The sequence below is a fragment of the Anomaloglossus baeobatrachus genome, chromosome 12, assembly GCF_048569485.1.
Source record: "Anomaloglossus baeobatrachus isolate aAnoBae1 chromosome 12, aAnoBae1.hap1, whole genome shotgun sequence".
Classification (NCBI taxonomy): domain Eukaryota; kingdom Metazoa; phylum Chordata; class Amphibia; order Anura; family Aromobatidae; genus Anomaloglossus; species Anomaloglossus baeobatrachus.
The window spans coordinates 3740817-3764032 of record NC_134364.1 but is presented as its reverse complement, the minus strand read 5'-3'; the positions used below and the strand labels follow the sequence as shown (position 1 = coordinate 3764032).

General features: G+C 57.0%; 1 protein-coding gene across 3 annotated transcripts in view; it reads right to left on the bottom strand.

Annotated features, from left to right (window-relative positions):
* The window catches only part of NRXN3 (neurexin 3), a 693208-nt gene that overhangs the window by 455984 nt on the left and 214008 nt on the right, over positions 1-23216 (bottom strand). For all 3 annotated transcript variants that reach the window (XM_075330463.1, XM_075330464.1, XM_075330465.1), the window contains 2 exons: positions 12993-13431; positions 9431-9814 (listed from right to left, as the gene is read on the bottom strand). In XM_075330463.1, coding sequence (XP_075186578.1) covers positions 9431-9814; positions 12993-13431 — 823 coding nt within the window. The remainder of the gene's footprint in view (positions 1-9430; positions 9815-12992; positions 13432-23216) is intronic.

Genomic DNA, 23216 nt, shown 5'->3' with positions numbered 1-23216 from the left:
TACTACTCCTCTCTTCCTGCAGCAGACGCTCAGTGCTACTCCTCTCTTCCTGCAGTAGACGCCCAGTGATACTCCTCTCTTCCTGCAGCAGACGCTCAGTGATACTCCTCTCTTCCTGCAGCAGACGCTCAGTGATACTTCCCTCTTCCTGCAGCAGACTCTCAGTTTGTACTCCTCTCTTCCTGCAGCAGACGCTCAGTGATACTCCTCTCTTCCTGCAGCAGACGCTCAGTGATACTTCCCTCTTCCTTTAGCAGACGCTCAGTGATACTCCTCTCTTCCTGCAGCAGACGCTGAGTGATACTTCTCTCTTCCTTTAGCAGACGCTCAGTGATACTCCTCTCTTCCTGCAGCAGACGCTCAGTACTTCTCTCTTCCTACAGCAGATGCTCAGTACTACTCTCTTTCTACAGTAGACGCTCAGTGATACTCCTCTCTTCCTGCAGCAGACGCTCAGTGATACTCCTCTCTTCCTGCAGCAGACGCTCAGTGCTACTCCTCTCTTCCTGCAGCAGACGCTCACTACTCTCGTCTTGCAGCAGACGCTCAGTGATACTCCTCTCTTCCTGCAGTAGACTCTCAGTTTGTACTCCTCTCTTCCTGCAGCAGACGCTCAGTGATACTCCTCTCTTCCTGCAGCAGACGCTCAGTGATACTTCCCTCTTCCTGCAGCAGACGCTCGGTACTCCTCTCTTCCTGCATCAGACGCTCAGTACTTCTCTCTTCCTGCAGTAGACGCTCAGTACTTCTCTCTTCCTGCAGCAGACGCTCAGTGCTACTCCTCTCTTCCTGCAGCAGACGCTCACTACTCTCGTCTTGCAGCAGACGCTCAGTGATACTCCTCTCTTCCTGCATCAGATGCTCAGTACTTCTCTCTTCCTGCAGCAGACGCTCAGTACTTCTCTCTTCCTGCAGTAGACGCTCAGTGATACTCCTCTCTTCCTGCAGCAGACGCTCAGTGATACTCCTCTCTTCCTGCAGCAGAGGCTCAGTGCTACTCTCTCTTCCTGCAGCAGAGGCTCAGTGCTACTCCCCTCTTCCTGCAGCAGACGCTCAGTACTTTCCTCTTCCTGCAGCAGACGCTCAGTGCTACTCCTCTCTTCCTGCAGCAGACGCTCACTACTATCGTCTTGCAGCAGACGCTCAGTGATACTCCTCTCTTCCTGCAGCAGACGATCAGTACTTCTCTCTTCCTGCAGCAGACGCTCAGTACTTCTCTCTTCCTGCAGCAGACGCTCAGTGATACTTCTCTCTTCCTGCAGCAGACGCTCAGTACTTTCCTCTTCCTGCAGCAGACGCTCAGTGATACTCCTCTCTTCCTGCAGCAGACGATCAGTACTTCTCTCTTCCTGCAGCAGACGCTCAGTACTTCTCTCTTCCTGCAGCAGACGCTCAGTGATACTTCTCTCTTCCTGCAGCAGACGCTCAGTACTTTCCTCTTCCTGCAGCAGACGCTCAGTGATACTCCTCTCTTCCTGCAGCAGACGATCAGTACTCCTCTCTTCCTGCAGCAGACGCTCAGTGATACTTCTCTCTTCCTGCAGCAGACGCTCAGTACTTCTCTCTTCCTACAGCAGATGCTCAGTACTACTCTCTTTCTACAGTAGACGCTCAGTGATACTCCTCTCTTCCTGCAGCAGACGCTCAGTACTTCTCTCTTCCTGCAGCAGACGCTCAGTGATACTTCTCTCGTCCTGCAGCAGACGCTCAGTACTTCTCTCTTCCTACAGCAGATGCTCAGTACTACTCTCTTTCTACAGTAGACGCTCAGTGATACTCCTCTCTTCTGCAGCAGACGCTCAGTACTTCTCTCTTCCTGCAGCAGACGCTCAGTGATACTCCTCTCTTCTGCAGCAGACGCTCAGTGCTACTCCTCTCTTCCTGCAGCAGACGCTCACTACTCTCGTCTTGCAGCAGACGCTCAGTGATACTCCTCTCTTCCTGCAGCAGACGCTCAGTACTTCTCTCTTCCTGCAGCAGACGCTCAGTGCTACTCTCTTCCTGCAGCAGACGCTCAGTGCTACTCCTCTCTTCCTGCAGCAGACGCTCGCTACTCTTGTTTGCAGCAGACGCTCAGTGATACTCCTCTCTTCCTATGGCAGGTAGTGAATTAATGAGAGGCCACAGCTGGTGATGAGATGCTATAAGAGGGGCTGTTAATAGGAGTCAGTCTGTGAATAGGGAGAATTTATTCTGGAAGGTGGGAGGATGGCGCTGTCCTGTGACCACTTGTGATAAGTGAGCATTACGCATCGTTATGTGCTCATTACTAACAAGCTAAGTACCCTGCAGAGTGAGGTCTGATCCCAACACAGCACAGAGGCGCCGACACCACTAGGGGGAGCAATGCATCCACCACTCATAGCCACAACGGATGAGGTCATCCAGCCCCAGAAATCACAGACAAAGCGAATCCTTGAAGAAAAGCTGCAGAATAAAGACTGACGCTCCGTCAGCACAAATAATCCAATCGTCCCCTCTACTACTACTACTCCCCCAATAATCTCCCATCCCACCGTCCATAATACCATTAGTTCAAAATTCCATTAGCCCTGTGCATTACAGCTGTGTGCATCCTGAGCTGCCTGGTACATGAAGAGCAGGACAGAACATAGCAATGTCATGCAGTACCGACGTTCAGGGGGTGTGGAAAGCGGAGTGGCTGCTTCTACGGGTATAGTGATGGCTGCCAGCATCAGTCAGGATGTCTAACACACCCATCATCCTAGAGACCAATGATCCAGTCCTCCAGCCGCGGGGGCTCTGACGGGAGGGCGCGCCATCAGGATCCGTGGTCTCTGGACACTGTGCAAGGACTGTGCTGGAGAGGGTCTGGGGAGAGCGGCACTTAACACAAGAACTCTTCACCCCAAGAGGGAGGATTTGGAAACAATATGAGAAGCACTTGTCTAGTAGGAAATCCTGAAAGGAGAAGACAGGAGTGGGACCAGCACCGGCCAGGATCAGTATCTGCTCTGTTACTTCGGGAGGAGAGCACGACCAGCACCGGCCAGGATCAGTATCTGCTCTGTTACCCCGGGAGGAGAGCGGGACCAGCACTGGCCAGGATCAGTATCTGCTCTGTTACCCCGGGAGGAGAGCGGGACCAGCACTGGCGAGGATCAGTATCTGCTCTCTGTTACCCCAGGAGGGGAGCAGGACCAGCACTGGGCAGAATCAGTATCTGCTTGGGGGTCTGGCAGTCCCCAACCCGTGGGTTTATTATGTTGCGGCACAGATGCAGCACTTCAGGGGGTGGGGAAAGGATGAGGCATATGACGCTGGGGCAAATTGGTGAGGGGCCTTGCAGAATGGGGATACCCAGTGGCTTTTTTGGACGCAGGATACTCACCCAGAGGAGGAACATTATATCCAACATTATCATTGATGTACAAGGTGTGGGATAGAGGGAAGCAGTTGCTGGGAATATCAGGAATGACTGAGTACTGGCCCTTATGGCATAATCGTGGACTGGCGGAGCTGCAGAGACTCCCGGGTTGGAGAATGTGGGTGAGCAGGGGGGTGCATCAGGTGTCTCAGATTCTTCAGAATAATATACTTAAAAGATTTGACCAGCTTCAAGCTGAGTTTGGGATACCGCACAGTTCCTTTTACCAATACCTGCAGCTCCGTCATGCCTATGAGACACAGACACGTCGTATGGACATTAGGATAGAGCGGAATCACACTCTTACTGATTTGTTGACATCTGATCGCTCCTATGGTATTATTTCTAGGTTGTATACAGTGATGTTATCTAGACACCTCGACAAATTCTCTTTGCAGGCTAGAGAGAAGTGGGAGAGGGACCTAGGCCCTATGACAGAGGAACAGTGGGGTGAGGTCCTGTCTCAGACTCCAAGCCTTGCTGTATCTGAAGGCCAACGACTGTCACAGCTATTCCTGTTACATAGAGTATATAGGACACCTAGTCTATTGCATAAGATGGGAGTTAGGATGGATGATCTGTGTCCTAGGTGCGGACAGGAAGGTGCTAATCTGATGCATATGATGTGGTCCTGTGGGAACATTGAAGATTACTGGAGGGCAGTACTAGAATTGGTTAGACAAGTTTTCAATATCCGTCTACAGCCAAGACCTATTATATGTATCCTGGGTCTACGGGAAGGGGGGGTGGACTTGAGTTCGCCGGTAATGGTCGGTATTACACGTCTCTTGTACCAGGCTAGGAAACTGTTGGCCTACCACTGGTTGGACCCAGCGCCTCCGGTCATCGGGGATTTTAGGGAAAGAGTAAATGCTATACTTCGACTGGAGAGAGGAGTATACCTTAAAAGAAATGCATTGAAAAAGTTCTATAAGATCTGGGGGGCATGGTTGGATACCCCAGGCCTTCCCTCCTCGGCGTTACTGCAGGACAGTGCGGGCGACCAGGTCCTTCTCCTTCTAACCGGTTAACAAATTCCTCAAATAGGGTGATATGCGTACTGCTGGAATGTGTGTGCATGTATATGTGTGTGCATGTATATGTGTGTGCATGTATATGTGTGTGCGTGCGTGCGTGCGTGTATGTATATGTGTGTGCATGTATATGTGTGTGCGTGCGTGCGTGTATGTATATGTGTGTGCATGTATATGTGTGTGCATGTATATGTGTGTGCATGTATATGTGTGTGCATGTATATGTGTGTGTATGTATATGTGTGTGCGTGCGTGCGTGCGTGTATGTATATGTGTGTATATATATATATATATAATGTCATAATGATGCTGGGTAAGCTATACTATGGAGAATATATTGGGAAATAATATGCACTTTGAGACCCATATTGAAATGAGACGTGGACTGCGGGTGCATTGTTTATTATGTTATTTGTGTGGTTTTTCTTATTGACTAAAGGTTTTTTTCCCTTTCTGTGATATTTCTATGGAGGGAATTATTTTATGTGTTGTATAATTTTGCTGTTAAATAAAAATGAACCGGATTTAAAACAAGAATCAGTATCTGCTCTGTGACCCCGGGAGGAGAGCGGGACCAGCACCGGCCAGGATGAGTATCTGCTCTGTTACCCCCGGAGGAGAACGGGACCAGCACTGGCCAGGATCAGTATCTGCTCTGTTACCCCCGGAGGAGAACGGACCAGCACTGGCCAGGATCAGTATCTGCTCTGTTACCCCCGGAGGAGAGCGGGACCAGCACTGGCCAGGATCAGTATCTGCTCTGTTACCCCCGGAGGAGAACGGGATCAGCACTGGGCAGGATCAGTATCTGCTCTGTTACCCCCGGAGGAGAACGGGACCAGCACTGGGCAGGATCAGTATCTGCTCTGTTACCCCCGAGGAGAACGGGACCAGCACTGGCCAGGATCAGTATCTGCTCTGTTACCCCCGGAGGAGAACGGGACCAGCACTGGCCAGGATGAGTATCTGCTCTGTTACTCTGGGAGGAGAGTGGGACCAGCACTGGCCAGGATCAGTATCTGCTCTGTTACTCCGGGAGGAGAGTGGGACCAGCACTGGCCAGGATCAGTATCTGCTCTGTTACCCCCGGAGGAGAGTGGGACCAGCACTGGCCAGGATCAGTATCTGCTCTGTTACCCCCGGAGGAGAACGGGACCAGCACTGGCCAGGATGAGTATCTGCTCTGTTACTCTGGGAGGAGAGTGGGACCAGCACTGGCCAGGATGAGTATCTGCTCTGTTACTCCGGGAGGAGAGTGGGACCAGCACTGGCCAGGATCAGTATCTGCTCTGTTACCCCCGGAGGAGAGTGGGACCAGCACTGGCCAGGATCAGTATCTGCTCTGTTACCCCCGGAGGAGAACGGGACCAGCACTGGCCAGGATGAGTATCTGCTCTGTTACTCTGGGAGGAGAGTGGGACCAGCACTGGCCAGGATCAGTATCTGCTCTGTTACCCCCGGAGGAGAACGGGACCAGCACTGGCCAGGATCAGTATCTGCTCTGTTACCCCCGGAGGAGAACGGGACCAGCACTGGGCAGGATCAGTATCTGCTCTGTTACCCCCGGAGGAGAACGGACCAGCACTGGCCAGGATCAGTATCTGCTCTGTTACCCCCGGAGGAGAACAGGACCAGCACTGGCCAGGATCAGTATCTGCTCTCAGTTACCCCGGGAGGAGAGCGGGACCAGCACTGGCCAGGATCAGTATCTGCTCTGTTACCCCCGGAGGAGAACGGGACCAGCACTGGCCAGGATCAGTATCTGCTCTGTTACCCCCGGAGGAGAACGGGACCAGCACTGGGCAGGATCAGTATCTGCTCTGTTACCCCCGGAGGAGAACGGGACCAGCACTGGCCAGGATCAGTATCTGCTCTGTTACCCCCGGAGGAGAACGGGACCAGCACTGGGCAGGATCAGTATATGCTCTCAGTTACCCGGGAGGAGAGCGGGAATAGCACTGGCCAGGATCAGTATCTGCTCTGTTACCCCCGGAGGAGAACGGGACCAGCACTGGGCAGGATCAGTACCTGCTCTCAGTTACCCCGGGAGGAGAGTGGGACCAGCACTGGCCAGGATCAGTATCTGCTCTCGGTCACTCCCGGAGGAGAGCGGGACCAGCATTGGCCAGGATCAGTATCTGCTCTCGGTCACCACTAGAGGAGAGCGGGACTAGCACTGGCCAGGATCAGTATCTGCTCTCGGTCACTCCCGAAGGAGAGTGGGACCAGCACTGGCCAGGATCAGTATCTGCTCTCGGTCACTCCCGGAGGAGAGCGGGACCAGCATTGGCCAGGATCAGTATCTGCTCTCGGTCACCACTAGAGGAGAGCGGGACTAGCACTGGCCAGGATCAGTATCTGCTCTCGGTCACTCCCGAAGGAGAGCGGGACCAGCACTGGCCAGGATCAGTATCTGTTCTCGGTCACTCCCGGAGGAGAGCGGGACCAGCACTGGCCAGGATCAGTATCTGCTCTCGGTCACTCCCGGAGGAAAGCGGGACCAGCATTGGCCAGGATCAGTATCTGCTCTCGGTCACCACTAGAGGAGAGCAGGACCAGCACTGGCCAGGATCAGTATCTGCTCTCGGTCACCCCCGGAGGAGGGCGGGACCAGCACTGGCCAGGATCAGTATCTGCTCTCGCTCACTCCCGGAGGTGAGCGGGACTTGCACTGGCCAGGATCAGTATTTGCTCTCGGTCACCACTAGAGGAGAGCAGGACCAGCACTGGCCAGGATCAGTATCTTCTCTCGGTCACCCCCGGAGGAGGGCGGGACCAGCACTGGACAGGATCAGTATCTGCTCTCGGTCACTCCCGGAGGAGAGCGGGACCAGCACTGGCCAGGATCAGTATCTGCTCTCGGTCACCACTAGAGGAGAGCGGGACTAGCACTGGCCAGGATCAGTATCTGCTCTCGGTCACTCCCGAAGGAGAGTGGGACCAGCACTGGCCAGGATCAGTATCTGCTCTCGGTCACTCCCGGAGGAGAGCGGGACCAGCATTGGCCAGGATCAGTATCTGCTCTCGGTCACCACTAGAGGAGAGCGGGACTAGCACTGGCCAGGATCAGTATCTGCTCTCGGTCACTCCCGAAGGAGAGCGGGACCAGCACTGGCCAGGATCAGTATCTGTTCTCGGTCACTCCCGGAGGAGAGCGGGACCAGCACTGGCCAGGATCAGTATCTGCTCTCGGTCACTCCCGGAGGAAAGCGGGACCAGCATTGGCCAGGATCAGTATCTGCTCTCGGTCACCACTAGAGGAGAGCAGGACCAGCACTGGCCAGGATCAGTATTTGCTCTCGGTCACCACTAGAGGAGAGCAGGACCAGCACTGGCCAGGATCAGTATCTTCTCTCGGTCACCCCCGGAGGAGAGCGGGACCAGCACTGGCCAGGATCAGTATCTGCTCTTGGTCACCACTAGAGGAGAGCGGGACTAGCACTGGCCAGGATCAGTATCTGCTCTCGGTCACTCCCGAAGGAGAGCGGGACCAGCACTGGCCAGGATCAGTATCTGTTCTCGGTCACTCCCGGAGGAGAGCGGGACCAGCACTGGCCAGGATCAGTATCTGCTCTCGGTCACTCCCGGAGGAAAGCGGGACCAGCATTGGCCAGGATCAGTATCTGCTCTCGGTCACCACTAGAGGAGAGCAGGACCAGCACTGGCCAGGATCAGTATTTGCTCTCGGTCACCACTAGAGGAGAGCAGGACCAGCACTGGCCAGGATCAGTATCTTCTCTCGGTCACCCCCGGAGGAGAGCGGGACCAGCACTGGCCAGGATCAGTATCTGCTCTTGGTCACCACTAGAGGAGAGCGGTGCTAGCACTGGCCAGGATCAGTATTTGCTCTCGGTCACTCCCGGAGGAGAGCGGGACTAGCACTGGCCAGGATCAGTATCTGCTCTCGGTCACCACTAGAGGAGAGCAGGACCACCACTGGCCAGGATCAGTATCTGCTTTCGGTCACCCCCGGAGGAGATCGGGACCAGCACTGGCCAGGATCAGTATCTGCTCTCGGTCACCCCTGGAGGAGGGTGGGACCAGTACTGGGGAGGATCAGTATCTGCTCTCGGTCACCACTAGAGGAGAGCGGGACCAGCACTGGCCAGGATCAGTATCTGCTCTCGGTCACCACTAGAGGAGAGCGGGACTAGCACTGGACAGGATCAGTATCTGCTGTCGGTCACCACTAGAGGAGAGCAGGACCTGCACTGGCCAGGATCAGTATCTGCTCTCGGTCACCCCTGGAGGAGGATGGGACCAGTACTGGCGAGGATCAGTATCTGCTCTCGGTCACCACTAGAGGAGAGCAGGACCAGCACTGGCCAGGATCAGTATCTGCTCTCGGTCACCACTAGAGGAGAGCGGGACTAGCACTGGACAGGATCAGTATCTGCTGTCGGTCACCACTAGAGGAGAGCAGGACCAGCACTGGCCAAGATCAGTATCTGCTCTCGGTCACCACTAGAGGAGAGCAGGACCAGCACTGGCCAGGATCAGTATCTGCTCTGGTCACCCCCATAGGAGGGTGGGACCAGTACTGGCGAGGATTAGTATTTGCTCTCGGTCACCCCTGGAGGAGAGTGTGACCATCATGGGGCGAGGAGGGATGTGTTATCCGACATGTTTTCCCAGATTATACAGCTGATGTCATCTGATCAGAGTCATGACCTGAAGTGTAAATTCCACTTCCCAGGGTCAGAACAATCACATACACTTTACAGGTGATGTCTCCCCGATTATGGACCTTCACCATCATCCTCATTATTGTATAGCTATATCCAATAACTCTTATGTTTCCTCACCGAGGGCATGACTGCCCGTGTACTGACAGTAAGTAGAGAGCTAGAAGTGGATGAGGAATTGAAAGAGGGGGTCTATTAGAAGGCCATTATCCCGCCACATCGGTGGTTTGGAGGATGAGCCATACTGCGGTATCACCTGGTGGGTTGCTCTATGCAGTGTGCCATACAGTAATATATAGGCTACTTGTCTGGGACTTTCTCACCTCGCTCACAGGTTCTTCCCCAGTGTCCTGTGCCCGTACAATCACACACAAAGCGGTTCCAGCCGTCTCGGCAGCCAGCATTGTTCTTACAGGGGTAACTATCGCACTGTTTGCCGCTCATTCGGGAGCAAGACGACTTCACGCTGGCCGCATTCTGAGCCTCCGCCAGCTGCCGAATATTCTTACTGCGTCCATCGATGAACAGGTCACGAATGCAGCCAACATAACCATAGTTCAGCATGGCCGTCCACAGTTCAGTAGGCAAGATAAGCCCAGCCCGGTTCTCTGGAAGACCCCCCAAATACATGTCCCCTTCCAAGTCCAGAATCTCGCTCTCACCACTGGCAGTGAACGGAGTGCGTTTGCTATTAACAGAGATAGTGCCTGCAAAGGAAAGCACAGAAGTCACCGGTCAGAAGAAGGAAAGGTAAACCGTTCAGCAACCTGCAAGAAAGAAAGAAAAGGACAATGAGAGGGGTCTGCCAGCAACGGAGTATTGAAGGGTCTACATAGTCAACGTCCTCCAGACAAACAAGGAGGAAGGGTCTCAGCGCCAGGAGCCGACCTACGTCTAAGGATTCGTAACCTCCTCAGTGGATCTACACCCCCGCCTTGTGCAGGGATAATTCAATCAATCTTAATGACTGAGAAGGAACAATCTCCACACGTCTTAAATGTCAAGAGGGTTTTCAATAGAAAGGTTAACGCTTCGGGGAGGTGGGGGAATTGTAGAGCCTCCGTCTCTGCTGCCTCCTCAAGAAGACAGGTAAGCAGGACCATCCCATGCAGATGTGCTAGCCTCCACCCGGAGCCCACCTATAGAGCGGTACATACATCTAGAAATAGGGTACATTACAGGGGGTCCGGAATATGAAGTAGCAGGATGAAGAGATGGCATCACATGATAGAGAAGTGTTTGCCTGGACTTGTCAGCATTGAGGACACCATTAATCCGGATCAAATCCACAAGTCCATCTTCTGAAATTCAGCCACAAACCTGCGCACCCTCCTCCCGCCTCACTGGTCCCGCGCACCCTCCTCCCGCCTCACTGGTCCCGCGCACCCTCCTCCCGCCTCACTGGTCCCGCGCACCCTCCTCCCACGGACCCTCTTCCCGCGGACCCTCTTCCCGCTTCACTGCTCCCGCCGACCCTCCGCCCGCCTCCCAAATCCCGCCGACCCTCCGCCCGCCTCCCAAATCCCGCCGACCCTCCGCCCGCCTCACAAATCCCGCCGACCCTCCGCCCGCCTCAGAAATTCCGCGGACCCTCCGCCCGCCTTAGAAATCCCGCGGACCCTCCGCCCGCCTCACCGCTCTCGCGGACCCTCCGCCCGCCTCACCGCTCTCGCGGACCCTCCGCCCGCCTCACCGCTCTCGCGGACCCTCCGCCCGCCTCACCGCTCTCGCGGACCCTCCGCCCGCCTCACCGCTCTCGCGGACCCTCCGCACGCCTCACCGCTCTCGCGGACCCTCCGCCCGCCTCACCGCTCTCGCGGACCCTCCGCCCGCCTCACCGCTCTCGCGGACCCTCCGCCCGCCTCACCGCTCTCGCGGACCCTCCGCCCGCCTCACCGCTCTCGCGGACCCTACGCCCGCCTCACCGCTCTCGCGGACCCTACGCCCGCCTGACCGCTCTCGCGGACCCTATGCCCGCCTCACCGCTCTCGCGGACCCTCCGCCCGCCTCACTGCTCCCGCGGACCCTTCTCTCGCCTCACTGCTCCCGTGGACCCTCCGCCCGCCTCACTGCTCCCGCGGACCCTTCGCCCGCCTCATTGCTCCCGCGGACCCTCCTCCCGCCTTACCGCTCCTGCCCGTTACAGCAGAATATGTCTCACTTTACTCCTCTGTCCCGACACCTACTAATACTTTCTGCCCCTCCTAGTTCTTATGTTTTCCTGCATAGCGGAGTCGCAGGCATGAGGTCTGGGATTCCGGCCATAACTCTTCCATGAAAACGACTTGTGAGTGCACTTCTCTGGACAGTAGATAGTGCAGCTGGTCCCTCTGGCCTCTACCAGGTCTGAGCTGATGGACATCCTCCGATGTAGAACACCGGTCATTGCTGCACTAGGTTTCCTTGGCCGATCACTGCGTCTCCGATCCTCCGTGATGTTGGTTTCTTGGTCTCACCAATGCTGTGAAATCGCAGCAGATACTTTAGGTGGCATTTACACCGGCCGATCCTCCGGCACATCGCCCGATCCTCCGTCACATCGCCCGATCCTCCGTCACACCGCCCGATCCTCCGTCACACCGCCCGATCCTCCGTCACATCGCCCGATCCTCCGGCACACCGCCCGATCCTCCGGCACACCGCCCGATCCTCCGGCACATCGCCCGATCCTCCGGCACATCGCCCGATCCTCCGGCACACCGCCCGATCCTCCGGCACACCGCCCGATCCTCCGTCACATCGCCCCTGATGATTGTGTGATGTGAATGTGCTGAGCGGCCGAACACCGAGTCCAGAAACGCGTCTACATCGAGCAACAAACTGTGTTCAACTCCAAAAATGTGTGATATAAATGGAGATTATTCATCATTCAATGATTTCACCGAAAAAACGAGAGGAAACTCACGTCATACACGGGGGGCCGCACTCCAGAGCACTGAGGGGCTCAGCCGAGCACAAACTCTGGATTACAGAACATTGGTTCACGTCGTACACGGGGGGCCGCACTCCAGAGCACTGAGGGGCTCAGCCGAGCACAAACTCTGGATTACAGAACATTGGTTCACGTCGTACACGGGGGGCCGCACTCCAGAGCACTGAGGGGCTCAGCCGAGCACAGACTCTGGATTACAGAACATTGGTTCACGTCGTACACGGGGGGCCGCACTCCAGAGCACTGAGGGGCTCAGCCGAGCACAGACTCCGGATTACAGAACATTGGTTCACGTCGTACACGGGGGGCCGCACTCCAGAGCACTGAGGGGCTCAGCCGAGCACAGACTCCGGATTACAGAACACTGGTTCACGTCGTACACGGGGGGCCGCACTACAGAGCACTGAGGGGCTCAGCCGAGCACAGACTCCGGATTACAGAACATTGGTTCACGTCGTACACGGGGGGCCGCACTCCAGAGCACTGAGGGGCTCAGCCGAGCACAGACTCCGGATTACAGAACATTGGTTCATGTCGTACACGGGGGGCCGCACTCCAGAGCACGGAGGGGCTCAGCCGAGCACAGACTCTGGAATACAGAACATTGGTTCACGTCGTACACGGGGGGCCGCACTCCAGAGCACTGAGGGGCTCAGCCGAGCACAGACTCTGGATTACAGAACATTGGTTCACGTCGTACACGGGGGGCCGCACTCCAGAGCACTGAGGGGCTCAGCCGAGCGCTTCCTTTACCATATAAGCGATTATCTGACCTTCTCCATCATGTGATACCATCAGGGAGACGTCTGATTGGCTCCACATTGATTCTGCAGCCGGACAATGAACTCTTACCTGCCTAGAACGTTTGCACAGTAATCCGTACATATACACACTATATACACACAATCAGGTGATAGCATAAAAATCAGGGGGTACAGTAGCGGATCACCTACCTGAGCGTCCATCCCGCTGGATGTCCACATGACACCACTCGCCATCGTTGGCCTTTTTGCTGGTGGCTTTTACCTTTATTGTCCCTGAGCCCATGTCTAGCAGGAGGTACAGATGACCATCCAACAACTCCACCGCAAAGAAGTCCACTTTGGTATTCTTCTGGCTCCGCACGTCCTTCCTGTCCTGCGGCTTTCCATGTGTGAAGAGGATGAGGCCATTGGGTTCCGTGGTGCGGAAATCGAAGGATATGGAGCCCATGCGCTTAGTGTTCCACTTGGGTAAGCTGATGAAGGCCTCTGGGCTCTCGAAGCTGATGGGGTCCAAAGTAGCCACGTTCTCACACTTAAAGACCACATCTCCATAGATCTTCATTTTTGTGTCTCCAATTCTTGCCAATCGCGAAAGCTCCAAGCGGATGTCGTTATTCTTATAGACCACCTGCAGTGCAGAGAATGGGGGGCATTAAGCACGGATCTCACAGAGGTCCTATACGCAGGGCATGTCAGAGAGTAAGACAGCTGGGGGGCTACTCACCCCCGGCACAGAGAATGGGGGGCATCAAGCACGGATCTCACAGAGGTCCTATACGCAGGGCATGTCAGAGAGTGAGACAGCTGGGGGGCCACAGCCCCTACACACCCCCGGCACAGAGAATGGGGGGCATCAAGCACGGATCTCACAGAGGTCCTATACGCAGGGCATGTCAGAGAGTGAGACAGCTGGGGGGCCACAGCCCCTACACACCCCCGGCACAGAGAATGGGGGGCATCAAGCACGGATCTCACAGAGGTCCTATACGCAGGGCATGTCAGAGAGTGAGACAGCTGGGGGGCCACAGCCCCTACACACCCCCGGCACAGAGAATGGGGGGCATCAAGCACGGTACTCACAGAGGTCCTATACGCAGGGCATGTCAGAGAGTGAGACAGCTGGGGGGCCACAGCCCCTACACACCCCCGGCACAGAGAATGGGGGGGCATCAAGCACGGATCTCACAGAGGTCCTATACGCAGGGCATGTCAGAGAGTGAGACAGCTGGGGGGCCACAGCCCCTCCACACCCCCGGCACAGAGAATGGGGGGCATCAAGCACGGATCTCACAGAGGTCCTATACGCAGGGCATGTCAGAGAGTGAGACAGCTGGGGGGCCACAGCCCCTCCACAGAGAATGGGGGGCATGAAGCAGCCATCTCATAGAGGTCCCATATGCGGGGTATGAGACACCTGGGGCCACAGCCCCTCCACACCCCCGGCACAGAGAATAGGGGGCATGAAGCACGGATCTCACAGAGGTCCCATATGCGGGGTATGAGACACCTGGGGGCCACAGCCCCTCCACACCCCCGGCACAGAGAATAGGGGGCATGAAGCAGCCATCTCACAGAGGTCCCATATGCGGGGTATGAGACACCTGGGGCCACAGCCCCTCCACACCCCCGGCACAGAGAATAGGGGGCATGAAGCAGCCATCTCACAGAGGTCCTATATGCGGGGTATAAGACACCTGGGGCCACAGCCCTTTGCACCCCCAGCACAGAGAATAGGGGGCATGAAGCAGCCATCTCACAGAGGTCCCATATGCGGGGTATAAGACACCTGGGGCCACAGTCCTTTGCACCCCCGGCACAGAGAATAGGGGGCATGAAGCAGCCATCTCACAGAGGTCCCATATGCAGGGTATAAGACACCTGGGGCCACAGTCCTTTGCACCCCCAGCACAGAGAATAGGGGGCATGAAGCAGCCATCTCACAGAGGTCCCATATGCGGGGTATAAGACACCTGGGGCCACAGCCCCTCCACACCCCCGGCACAGAGAATGGGGGGCATGAAGCAGCCATCTTACAGAGGTCCCATATGCAGGGTATAAGACACCTGGGGCCACAGCCCCTCCACACCCCCGGCACAGAGAATAGGGGGCATGAAGCAGCCATCTCATAGAGGTCCCATATGCGGGGTATAAGACACCTGGGGCCACAGCCCCTACACACCCCCGGCACAGAGAATAGGGGGCATGAAGCAGCCATCTCACAGAGGTCCCATATGCGGGGTATAAGACACCTGGGGCCACAGCCCCTACACACCCCCGGCACAGAGAATAGGGGGCATGAAGCAGCCATCTCACAGAGGTCCCATATGCGGGGTATAAGACACCTGGGGCCACAGCCCCTACACACCCCCGGCACAGAGAATAGGGGGCATGAAGCAACCATCTCACAGAGGTCCCATATGCGGGGTATAAGACACCTGGGGCCACAGCCCTTTGCACCCCCGGCACAGGGAATAGGGGGCATGAAGCAGCCATCTCACAGAGGTCCCATATGCAGGGTATAAGACACCTGGGGCCACAGCCCTTTGCACCCCCGGCACAGAGAATAGGGGGCATGAAGCAGCCATCTCACAGAGGTCCCATATGCGGGGTATGAGACACCTGGGGCCACAGCCCTTTGCACCCCCGGCACAGAGAATAGGGGGCATGAAGCAGCCATCTTACAGAGGTCCCATATGCGGGGTATGAGACACCTGGGGCCACAGCCCTTTGCACCCCCGGCACAGAGAATGGGGGGCATGAAGCAGCCATCTCACAGAGGTCCCATATGCGGGGTATGAGACACCTGGGGCCACAGCCCTTTGCACCCCCGGCACAGAGAATGGGGGGCATGAAGCAGCCATCTCACAGAGGTCCCATATGCGGGGTATGAGACACCTGGGGCCACAGCCCTTTGCACCCCCGGCACAGAGAATGGGGGGCATGAAGCAGCCATCTCACAGAGGTCCCATATGCGGGGTATGAGACACCTGGGGCCACAGCCCTTTGCACCCCCGGCACAGAGAATGGGGGGCATGAAGCAGCCATCTCACAGAGGTCCCATATGCGGGGTATAAGACACCTGGGGCCACAGCCCTTTGCACCCCCGGCACAGAGCACATTTACATGTAACGTTTACCATCACACAATGGTGGCCAGAAATATATTAATAGCACTAAACCATGAGATCAGTAATGAACACTGCCATAGACTATAGGGGCTGCAGGTCCTGAGAGCCCCCCACCAGCTCAGTAGTGATGGGTGCGTCCACCACCCCGTGGGGCACTCCTGCAAGAACTGTGCAAGAAGTGTTCTGGGGGATGGTTGGGGGTCCCACAAACCAGACCCCCGCCATCAGCCACACATCGACGTTAATAATACAGTATATGTAGCATCATTGTATAATGACAAGTTGTGAAGAGACGTTTATAGAAATGAAGCAAAGATCCTGGAGACGGCAAAAAACGGCAACCAAACTGCGAGAAATATGGTCACACCTCCTCTTCCCCAGCGAATCAGAACACACCCTCCAGTGGGAGATCCGCTCTACCCCTGCAGAGGAGCAGGCGAATCAGAACACACCCTCCAGTGGGAGATCCGCTCTACCCCTGCAGAGGAGCAGGCGAATCAGAACACACCCTCCAGTGGAAGATCCGCTCTACCCCTGCAGAGGAGCAGGCGAATCAGAACGGACGCTCCAGTGGAAGATCCGCTCTACCCCTGCAGAGGAGCAGGCGATTCAGAACGGACGCTCCAGTGGGTGATCCGCTCTACCCCTGCAGAGGAGCAGGCGATTCAGAACAGAAACTCCAGTGGGTGATCCGCTCTACCCCTGCAGAGGAGCAGGCGATTCAGAACAGAAACTCCAGTGGGTGATCCGCTCCACCCCTGCAGAGGAGCAGGCGAATCAGAACACACCCTCCAGTGGGAGATCCGCTCCACCCCTGCAGAGGAGCAGGCGAATCAGAACACACCCTCCAGTGGGTGATCCGCTCCACCCCTGCAGAGGAGCAGGCGAATCAGAACACACCCTCCAGTGGGTGATCCGCTCTACCCCTGCAGAGGAGCAGGCGAATCAGAACACACCCTCCAGTGGGAGATCCGCTCTACCCCTGCAGAGGAGCAGGCGAATCAGAACACACCCTCCAGTGGGAGATCCGCTCTACCCCTGCAGAGGAGCAGGCGAATCAGAACACACCCTCCAGTGGGAGATCCGCTCTACCCCTGCAGAGGAGCAGGCGAATCAGAACACACCCTCCAGTGGGAGATCCGCTCTACCCCTGCAGAGGAGCAGGCGAATCAGAACACACCCTCCAGTGGGAGATCCGCTCTACCCCTGCAGAGGAGCAGGCGAATCAGAACACACCCTCCAGTGGGTGATCCGCTCTACCCCTGCAGAGGAGCAGGCGATTCAGAACGGACCCTCCAGTGGGTGATCCGCTCTACCCCTGCAGAGGAGCAGGCGATTCAGAACGGACGCTCCAGTGGGTGATCCGCTCTACCCCTGCAGAGGAGCAGGCGAATCAGAACGGACGCTCCAGTGGGTGATCCGCTCTACCCCTGCAGAGGAGCAGGCGAATCAGAACAGACGCTATAGCGGTCGCCCTGGTCTTCATTTACAAGCAGCGGTAAGTGACAGCTGCAGCCAGTCAGTGGAAGCTCACATCTGGCCCCCTTGCTCCACCACATGACGTACGGGGGCTTAGTACCTGCAGAGGCCACTGATTTGCCGCCGCTGTCATCGGAAACCTTTGGTGAGGAGGATATTGAGGAAGACGAGGAGCCCCGGGACTGACATTCTGTAACAATGGATGTAAAGCCTTTCCCCTGTAGCTGCAGTAATATAAGTGATGGAGCCACTGCTTCTTCTCATTGATGATCCTCATGTTCACATTCTGCCACCGTACGTACGGCGTCACTTGTATACGTTATATATGGCCGCCATGCGTCCCATGGGGCTGCTCAGCACATTTTCCCATCCACAGGCTCTGCTTTCCAGGATCTAGTAGTATGTAACACGGCTGTCACTGCCATCTCCATCCAGCAGGCGTCACCACACCAGCACTAGGAGGCTACGCCCCCCAAACGCCTGGGATCCAATCACCAACAGTGAGAGCTTGTGTCCCCCCTGGAGGAGTCTGTATGGAACAGTCCACGTAATGACATCACACAGGAAGAAATGAGACCAACCAACGCCAAACCAGATAGCTGCTAACACGTCCCCATGTACGAGGAGGAGAGGGGGGACAGAGCGACCTGTACGAGGAGGAGAGGGGGGACAGAGCGACCTGTACGAGGAGGAGAGGGGGGACAGAGTGACATGTACGAGGAGGAGAGGGGGGACAGAGTGACATGTACGAGGAGGAGAGGGGGGGCAGAGCGACCTGTACGAGGAGGAGAGGGGGGACAGAGCGACCTGTACGAGGAGGAGAGGGGGGACAGAGCGACCTGTACGAGGAGGAGAGGGGGGACAGAGCGACATGTGCGAGGAGGAGAGGGGGGACAGAGCGACATGTGCGAGGAGGAGAGGGGGGACAGAGCGACATGTGCGAGGAGGAGAGGGGGGACAGAGCGACATGTGCGAGGAGGAGAGGGGGGACAGAGCGACATGTGCGAGGAGGAGAGGGGGGACAGAGCGACATGTGCGAGGAGGAGAGGGGGGACAGAGCGACATGTGCGAGGAGGAGAGGGGGGAAGAGCGACATGTGCGAGGAGGAGAGGGGGGACAGAGCGACATGTACGAGGAGGAGAGATGGGGGACAGAGCGACATGTGCGAGGAGGAGAGGGGGAACAGAGCGACATGTGCGAGGAGGAGAGGGGGGACAGAGCGACATGTGCGAGGAGGAGAGGGGGCCGAAGGACGTGCACAAGGAGGAAAGGATGGAAGGAGGAACATATAGGAGGAGAGGGGGACAGAGGGACGTGTACGAGGAGGAGAGGGGGACAGAGGGACGTGTACGAGGAGGAGAGGGGGGACAGAGCGACCTGTACGAGGAGGAGAGGGGGGACAGAGCGACCTGTACGAGGAGGAGAGGGGGGACAGAGCGACCTGTACGAGGAGGAGAGGGGGGACAGAGCGACCTGTACGAGGAGGAGAGGGGGGACAGAGCGACCTGTACGAGGAGGAGAGGGGGGACAGAGCGACATGTGCGAGGAGGAGAGGGGGGACAGAGCGACATGTGCGAGGAGGAGAGGGGGGACAGAGCGACATGTGCGAGGAGGAGAGGGGGGACAGAGCGACATGTGCGAGGAGGAGAGGGGGGACAGAGCGACATGTGCGAGGAGGAGAGGGGGGAAGAGCGACATGTGCGAGGAGGAGAGGGGGGACAGAGCGACATGTACGAGGAGGAGAGATGGGGGACAGAGCGACATGTGCGAGGAGGAGAGGGGGAACAGAGCGACATGTGCGAGGAGGAGAGGGGGGACAGAGTGACATGTGCGAGGAGGAGAGGGGGCCGAAGGACGTGCACAAGGAGGAAAGGATGGAAGGAGGAACATATAGGAGGAGAGGGGGACAGAGGGACGTGTACGAGGAGGAGAGGGGGACAGAGGGACGTGTACGAGGAGGAGAGGGGGGACAGAGCGACCTGTACGAGGAGGAGAGGGGGGACAGAGCGACCTGTACGAGGAGGAGAGGGGGGACAGAGCGACCTGTACGAGGAGGAGAGGGGGGACAGAGCGACCTGTACGAGGAGGAGAGGGGGGACAGAGCGACCTGTACGAGGAGGAGAGGGGGGACAGAGCGACCTGTACGAGGAGGAGAGGGGGGACAGAGCGACCTGTACGAGGAGGAGAGGGGGGACAGAGCGACCTGTACGAGGAGGAGAGGGGGGACAGAGCGACCTGTACGAGGAGGAGAGGGGGGACAGAGCGACCTGTACGAGGAGGAGAGGGGGGACAGAGCGACCTGTACGAGGAGGAGAGGGGGGACAGAGCGACCTGTACGAGGAGGAGAGGGGGGACAGAGCGACCTGTACGAGGAGGAGAGGGGGGACAGAGCGACCTGTACGAGGAGGAGAGGGGGGACAGAGCGACCTGTACGAGGAGGAGAGGGGGGACAGAGCGACCTGTACGAGGAGGAGAGGGGGGACAGAGCGACCTGTACGAGGAGGAGAGGGGGGACAGAGCGACATGTGCGAGGAGGAAAGGGGGGACAGAGCGACATGTGCGAGGAGGAAAGGGGGGACAGAGCGACATGTGCGAGGAGGAGAGGGGGGACAGAGCGACATGTGCGAGGAGGAGAGAGGGGACAGAGCGACATGTACGAGGAGGAGAGAGGGGACAGAGCGACATGTGCGAGGAGGAGAGGGGGGACAGAGCGACATGTGCGAGGAGGAGAGGGGGGACAGAGCGACATGTACGAGGAGGAGAGGGGGGACAGAGCGACATGTACGAGGAGGAGAGGGGGGACAGAGCGACATGTACGAGGAGGAGAGGGGGGACAGAGAGACATGTACGAGGAGGAGAGATGGGGGACAGAGCGACATGTACGAGGAGGAGAGATGGGGGACAGAGCGACATGTACGAGGAGGAGAGATGGGGGACAGAGCGACATGTACGAGGAGGAGAGATGGGGGACAGAGCGACATGTACGAGGAGGAGAGGGGGGACAGAGCGACCTGTACGAGGAGGAGAGGGGGGACAGAGCGACCTGTACGAGGAGGAGAGGGGGGACAGAGCGACCTGTACGAGGAGGAGAGGGGGGACAGAGCGACCTGTACGAGGAGGAGAGGGGGGACAGAGCGACCTGTACGAGGAGGAGAGGGGGGACAGAGCGACCTGTACGAGGAGGAGAGGGGGGACAGAGCGACCTGTACGAGGAGGAGAGGGGGGACAGAGCGACCTGTACGAGGAGGAGAGGGGGGACAGAGCGACCTGTACGAGGAGGAAAGGGGGGACAGAGCGACCTGTACGAGGAGGAGAGGGGGGACAGAGCGACCTGTACGAGGAGGAGAGGGGGGACAGAGCGACCTGTACGAGGAGGAGAGGGGGGACAGAGCGACCTGTACGAGGAGAAGAGGGGGGACAGAGCGACCTGTACGAGGAGAAGAGGGGGGACAGAGCGACCTGTACGAGGAGGAGAGGGGGGACAGAGCGACATGTGCGAGGAGGAGAGGGGGGACAGAGCGACATGTGCGAGGAGGAGAGGGGGGACAGAGCGACATGTGCGAGGAGGAGAGAGGGGACAGAGCGACATGTACGAGGAGGAGAGAGGGGACAGAGCGACATGTACGAGGAGGAGAGGGTGGACAGAGCGACATGTGCAAGGAGGAGAGGGGGGACAGAGCGACATGTGCGAGGAGGAGAGGGGGGACAGAGAGACATGTACGAGGAGGAGAGGGGGGACAGAGCGACATGTGCGAGGAGGAGAGGGGTGACAGAGAGACATGTACGAGGAGGAGAGGGGGGACAGAGCGACATGTGCGAGGAGGAGAGGGGGGACAGAGAGACATGTACGAGGAGGAGAGGGGGGACAGAGCGACATGTGCGAGGAGGAGAGGGGGGACAGAGCGACATGTGCGAGGAGGAGAGGGGAGACAGAGCGACATGTACGAGGAGGAGAGGGGGGACAGAGCGACATGTGCGAGGAGGAGAGAGGGGACAGAGCGACATGTGCGAGGAGGAGAGAGGGGACAGAGCGACATGTACGAGGAGGAGAGATGGGGGACAGAGCGACATGTACGAGGAGGAGAGATGGGGGACAGAGCGACATGTACGAGGAGGAGAGATGGGGGACAGAGCGACATGTACGAGGAGGAGAGATGGGGGACAGAGCGACATGTACGAGGAGGAGAGAGGGGACAGAGCGACATGTACGAGGAGGAGAGATGGGGGACAGAGCGACCTGTACGAGGAGGAGAGGGGGGACAGAGCGACCTGTACGAGGAGGAGAGGGGGGACAGAGCGACCTGTACGAGGAGGAGAGGGGGGACAGAGCGACATGTACGAGGAGGAGAGATGGGGGACAGAGCGACATGTACGAGGAGGAGAGGGGGGCCGAAGGACGTGCACAAGGAGGAAAGGATGGAAGGAGGAACATATAGGAGGAGAGGGGGACAGAGGGATGTGTACGAGGAGGAGAGGGGGGAAAGCGGGACGTGTACGAGGAGGAGAGGGGGGATACAGGGACACGTACGAGAAAAAGAGGGGGGACAGCGGGATGTACATGAACGACGTGTACGAGGAGAGAGGAGAGACAGAGCGACATGTACGAGGATTAGAAGGGGGACAGAGGGATGTGCACAAGGAGGAGAGGGGAGGCAGAGGGACATGTACAAAGAGGAGGAGGGACACGTATGAGGAGGAGAGGGGGGACAGAGGGACACGTACGAGAAGGAGGGGGGACACAGAGGTACATGCACAAAATTGAGAGGAGGGATAGAGCGACGTGTACAAGGAGCAGAAAGGAGACAGCTACATCCACAAGAAAAGGAGGGGGGACAGAGCGACTGTGAGGCAAATCCCGGGATATGAAGATGAATTATGACTTCCAGTCATAATCGCTCATCACTCCCTGGCAGTGCCCCCCTCCCTTCTTGTTCTCAATGTCCAGCATCTGTGAAGGTGTTACACCTCCATGGCCATCTCCTGTGATCTGGAGATGAGATGATGTGGGAACAATGGACACAGGAGGACTCCCTGCCGTGACCCTGTGGTAGGAGCTGCTATCTAATTAGCAAGCTTGGAAGTATCCAGACAGAACGACTCCAGTAAAAAATGGTTCATATCTCGCAAGCCATATTTCCGATAAATATGGCAACCATAAAAATGGTGTCTCCGCATGCGGACGATGCTGGCACACCCTTTTTATGGGAGCGGGAGCTTGGGAAATACCCCAGGCGTGATATCAGCCAATGTGGAACTAGTAGACGAGTCATGAGTCCTCTCATTCTGTAGCTAAATTCATAACTGTCACAATGAGAGCATTGGCGTCCGCCTACGACGCTCCCAGGCCAAGTTATGGCCATATTCCATGTTGTGGATTTTGTCCATAACTCCAGCCAGGGGTGGAGCAGTGCTCCCTCTGAGGTCACGAAGGTAGGAGGGGACCTGGATTTGCCCAGGTTGATAACCCTACTTCGGCCATTTTCCAGTGTTCTTTCGCTGGGGGTCACGTGCAGGAAACATCTGTGGGAGTTCCTAGAAACCTGGTCTACAGCGCCCCCCTGTGGCCAGACGCACAAGGTAACTGATTGAATTGCATACCTGTTTGTAAACCATGCTTTATCTGTAACTGTACTCTGACATATGTATATTCTGTAGATTCCCTATTGTATATATTGTAGTTTCTAGTGTGCTTTAGGCGATTAAATTATATAATTAATCTTGGGCTGTTCTGTTATCTCGATCTTGAATCCCACGTCTGTGTGTTCGGCTAATAGTTACCGTGAAGCGGTTGGTGGCAGCGAGTTGTG